The 5,000-nt window shown below is 40.7% G+C and overlaps 1 protein-coding gene across 7 annotated transcripts in view; it reads left to right on the plus strand.

Annotated features, from left to right (window-relative positions):
* The window catches only part of LOC113817748 (inositol polyphosphate-4-phosphatase type I A), a 160,684-nt gene that overhangs the window by 149,182 nt on the left and 6,502 nt on the right, over nt 1-5,000 (plus strand). For all 7 annotated transcript variants that reach the window (XM_070116325.1, XM_070116326.1, XM_070116327.1 and 4 more), the window contains 8 exons: nt 732-886; nt 1,637-1,777; nt 2,397-2,561; nt 2,825-3,042; nt 3,217-3,383; nt 3,725-3,908; nt 4,235-4,427; nt 4,853-5,000. The exon at nt 4,853-5,000 is cut by the window's right edge and continues 1,304 nt beyond it. In XM_070116325.1, coding sequence (XP_069972426.1) covers nt 732-886; nt 1,637-1,777; nt 2,397-2,561; nt 2,825-3,042; nt 3,217-3,383; nt 3,725-3,908; nt 4,235-4,427; nt 4,853-5,000 — 1,371 coding nt within the window. The remainder of the gene's footprint in view (nt 1-731; nt 887-1,636; nt 1,778-2,396; nt 2,562-2,824; nt 3,043-3,216; nt 3,384-3,724; nt 3,909-4,234; nt 4,428-4,852) is intronic.

The raw sequence follows: 5,000 nt of genomic DNA on the forward strand, positions 1-5,000 counted from the left end.
AGTTATTGTCAGCGTTGAAATGAGACCCATGTTCTCTGGAGACGTGTTATAGCTTTTAGTGTTATTTTGTGCTGTGTAGAAAACTGCTTGCCACCTTTAGAATTAACAGCTTATGTATGTTCTGTTAATATTATATTTAAGTTTATGTAGTTGTTATTATAAAGAGTGTTTTGATTACAGTTCTGATTTAGTTTCTTTGTTTGTTTAATAATTTTTTGTTGGTGATTAGTTCTTTGCAGATTTGCTTTAACAATTGCACCTCATGTCTAGGATGTACTTTTGTCATGTTTTTTGATAACCTTGTTTATAATTTGATTGATTAACCATACCTCTCCTGAGTGGAAGACCAAGGAGAATGATCAAACAGAATGATAAACTGTTACAAGATTAAGGTTTGTCTTGTAAAAAGAACCTCTCACTTTTCAAGTTCTCAAAACCAAAGCAAAACAAGAAAAAGAAAGAATAAACAGCAGGATGAGAGAAAGAGAGAAGAAAAAAGATAGAAATAACAAATGAAAAAGATTCTTAGGGGAACGGATATGCTTTCCTGGCAGTGCCTTTTGCATGCTGCATGCATGAGAAGAGAAAGAGAAAAAAAGAAAATATAAGACAAATAGTTTTTGACTCATATGTATCTATCTATATGTATACATATACCCAAAAATCTCACCTTTTTTTCCCTCCCTTGTTTCTTTTTACGTTCGTTTCTTCTCTCCCCGCGTCCTTACCAGACGTGAATGAGCCGCCCTTTTTGGAGATCTCAGTCTCGTGTGACAACTTGCGGTGCGACGGTGATGGACAGCCCCCGTCTCCAAGGGTCACAGTGCAGGTCCTTAATGCCCCACAGAAGAGCTGGCTACAGTATGCGCAGACAGAGGTTATTGAGGTGGGTTTAGGGGTATGGATTGTGGCTATGGTTTAGGTAGTCTTGTGTATGTATATGGATGTGCAATCAGTTTATTTTTTTTTTTTCAGGTATTCATACACTGCTCATTTATTTTTTCATTCATGATATTGTTATATATTCACTTCTTTTTCAATGTGTGCTTGCATTTGCATTTGTGTGTGTTTGTGTATGTGTGCACATGTGCGTGTTAGTGCGAGTGCGAGTGCATGTGTGTGTGCGTGTGTGTGCGTTTGTACGTGCATGCGCATGTATACATGTGTGTGTGTGTAGTAGGGGTTATTTTTTGGATGGTTTAGTTATTTAATCACACATGTTTTGTATTGGCTTTAGTGAGGTTAGTGCAGAAAATAGTATTAAAGTCAGTGTGATAAAATATATTGTGTGAAGCTCCTAGTAGAATATAAAATTCAAATTTATTGACAATTGTTCAGTAATCAGATAGGTTGTAGCTTGTGGTTCCATTAGTTGTTTTATTAGTGTTTAAGATATTTTTATCCTTTTGCTTTCACTTTATCCTATTTGAGAAAAAAAATTGTACAATTTTTATTGTGGAAACTAAGAATAGAAAATCTAAGATTGTACTCAACCTTTTCTATTCATCAGTTATTGTTATCATCATCATCATAAGTTGTCATTGTTTGTCATTACCAATATTTACTTTTATCATCATCATTGCCATTGCCATCGCTATCACCATCACCATCTTTATCATCAATATTTTTTGCACAGAGAACGAGTAATCCAAATTTCCTGTCGACTGTGAGCTTCCGCAAAACAGATGGCCTGGACACCACCACACAAGTGAGACTGGCTGTCTACGATGTCAGGGAAAGAGTCACCAACACAAGCACGCAGCTTGGACAAGCCACTGTGAGTTGTTTTGATTGGCTTGAATTGAGTTGGGTTAGGTTTGTTTGGGTTGGTTTTAGGTAGGTTGTTTGGGTCATCTTACTTAGGTTTGGTCAAATTGAGTTGTGTTGTTTGGGTTGAGTTGTTTGTAAAATCTTGCAAAGGGAAAGTTAAGTTGAGTTTTTTGCATTGGCTGGATTATTGACTGTGTTTTGTTTGGGCAGAATTACTTGAGATCTGTTGTCTAACCTGTTTATTGATGAGATTGGTTTGTTTTTTGTTTGTTTATAAGTTATTTCATTAATTTCTCCAGGGTTGAAGGTGTGTGGGATAACATGTAAGTTGGATGTTCATGTTAGCTTTTCTATACTTTGCACTAAGCTTTTGAATCTTAGGAGATTGGATGATGAGAAATGTAAGCTCTGTTAAAAGTATGATATATAAGATTCATGATCTCATGAACTGTATGGATTTGCTCTTCAATCTCTGTTAACCAATAACTTTTTAGGGGAGAGTATAATTGAAAAGGAAAAATGCCTTCCTTGCAGCAAGTAATGTAAACTTTTAATAGCTATAACAAATCTTTCCACATGGTTTTCATTTCTTTCAAATTATCATTAACTCCTTCCACTCATGACAGGTGAGTCTCGGAGAACTCCGTGAGACAGGCCGATCTCGCCTGAGCCTCCAGTCACCTCTTGGGCGGAATGTGGGTTTCATCACCATCACTGCCTGGACCCTCGAGGCAGAATCTGTTGATCCTAACTCCCACACGCCCAGCAATGCCACACCACATCACCAGCCTGTGAGTTATCTTGCATTTGTGGGCGTCATGTTTTTTTATTTGTGGGATGTGATGATGATAAGGCTTGATATAGATTTTTTCTTTTTTCTTTCATTGAGGAGAGTAGATAAGTGAACTTGCTCTTGAACTGTATGTCTTTCTTTTAGGGAGTAATATTTTTAGCTATATGAAGAGAAAAAAGAAAGATAAGATCCCTCTTCACCTCTTTCTATTATATATACACTTTTCAGTATCAAGTTAATATACTTTCCTATCTTGCCCAGGCTCCCTTACCTGTGGTGGCTTGCCACCGGCGAACCCAGTCACTTCCGCCACGCCTGAGCTCCAAGACGCGGCACCCGACACAAGGCCACCTCAGCCTGCTCTATGACAACCCCTCCATGGCCACCTTCCGTTTCCACTCGGGCCTCGGGGGGGACATCGCTGTGCTGGAAGTCATGGCTGAGAGCAGATACTGCTTCACATTCCCACAGCAGTTGCTGTCAGTCTTGTGCTTTATTATTTAATTTATTTTGTTATATGACAAATTGCTGTTAGGGTAATGATGATGATAATAACCTTACAAGAAAACTTTAGCTGTTGTAAGTTTTCATGCCTTTGCAAAATAGATATGCCAGTAGTCTCTTATCCTTCTCTCATTCAATGTTTTCTTCAGGCGGCTATGGATCTCAGAAGAGCGTCGGTGGCAGGAGGAGCTGTCATCGTTGGGTGACCTTTCAGACCAGTGGCACACTAGACAGATGGCACTCCTCAACCAACATGTCACACTCATCAATATCTATAATATGGCCCTAGACACTCTTGATGTTGCAGCACATTCTGGTAATTGAGAAGGGGGGAGGATTATGTGTACAGGGGCAGAGGGAAGGCTAGGAAGCATAAGGGGGGAGGGGTCTGGGAGTACAGGAAATTTTCTGCTGTTTCTAGTAGTTGATGGAAGGTGTTAAGACCTACCAGGTGTAAACTGAAATAAAACCAGTGACATTTGTACATCCCATCTCTGCCCCTTTTGACAAAGATCACATTAAACAGTATTAGAATAAGATCTAATCATAGTGATATTAGTGATATAAAATTATATCAGAGGGGTTTCAAACAAACTGAAATGATGACAACTCCCATCCTCTTCCCACCCCCCCATACCCCACTCCCCACCCATGCAGGTTCAAGCTTTAAGAAGAGTAGCAGCAAATACGAGTCATCCATCGAAATGGCACCTGTGAACCTCCACCTCCAGAGGCTTTGGGCGCAGAATGAGTCACTACGCCGCTCAGGATTCTATGATGTCATTACTTGTGGGGTCTTCAGTGCCCACTCTCACGGATATAAGAATGGAGGCTTAGTCAAGTGAGTAGGATGCTCAGTCTAGGTTGGATTTTTTTTAAGGTTATTGATTTTTATTTATTTACCTTGTCTTGGATTTACCCAGGCACACACCCAATTACTCACTCGCACACGCACACACACACACACACACACACACACACACACACACACACACACACACACACACACACACACACACACACACACACACACACACACACACACACACACACACAACTAATATTGTTGTTATTATTTATTTTTAATTGTTAATTATTTTTTACTATATGTTGTTATTTGTCATGCTTTCTGTTCCTTCTTTATTCCTCCTCTCCTTCCATTGGCAGTATGCTCCAGAAAGCCAAGAGCTCCCGCAGGACCCCAGGTGGTGGAGACAAGGCGTGGGCGAGTGAGGCGGCAGTAGAAGGCGTGAAGAAGCTGCGGCAGGATGTGACGACACTCCTGCGCTCCATGCTTGTATGTCTGCGGCAGGAGGACACCATCACCCTCACCAAGGTCTTGCCTTTGCTGCAAGAGAAGGTAGGATTAGGGAGGGGGAAGGTTTTGGTTGACATCACTGTTCTTTTGTCTTTTCTCTCTCTCTCTCTCTCTCTCTCTCTCTCTCTCTCTCTCTCTCTCTCTCTCTCTCTCTCTCTCTCTCTCTCTCTCTCTCTCTCTTCTCTCTCTTTCTCTCTCTTTCTCTCTCTTTCTCTCTCTTTCTCTCTCTTTCTCTCTCTCTCTCTCTCTCTCTCTCTCTCTCTCTCTCTCTCTCTCTCTCTCTCTCTCTCTCTCTCTCTCTCTCTCTCTCTCTCTCTCTCTCTCTCTCTCTCTCTCTCTGAATTCAGTGGGTTTTCATTTAGTAAAAAAGGAAAAGTATAAGAAAGAATAAAGCATAAGCTTACTTTAATGCCAGTTTAGCACTTTTTATACCCACAAATGATTATTTAATTTTTGGTTCCTTTTAGACACGGTCTCTGCTGAACGTGATTGAGCCATCGCTGGTGGAGGAGGCATTTGAATTCCTGGACCAGATCCGAGTCCCTCAAAACCCCTCACGCATCTTGACCCTGGCCACACGCTGCTATTCCTCACAGAACATTGCAGGCTACCTCA

Source organism: Penaeus vannamei, chromosome 38, assembly GCF_042767895.1.
Source record: "Penaeus vannamei isolate JL-2024 chromosome 38, ASM4276789v1, whole genome shotgun sequence".
Lineage (NCBI taxonomy): Eukaryota > Metazoa > Arthropoda > Malacostraca > Decapoda > Penaeidae > Penaeus > Penaeus vannamei.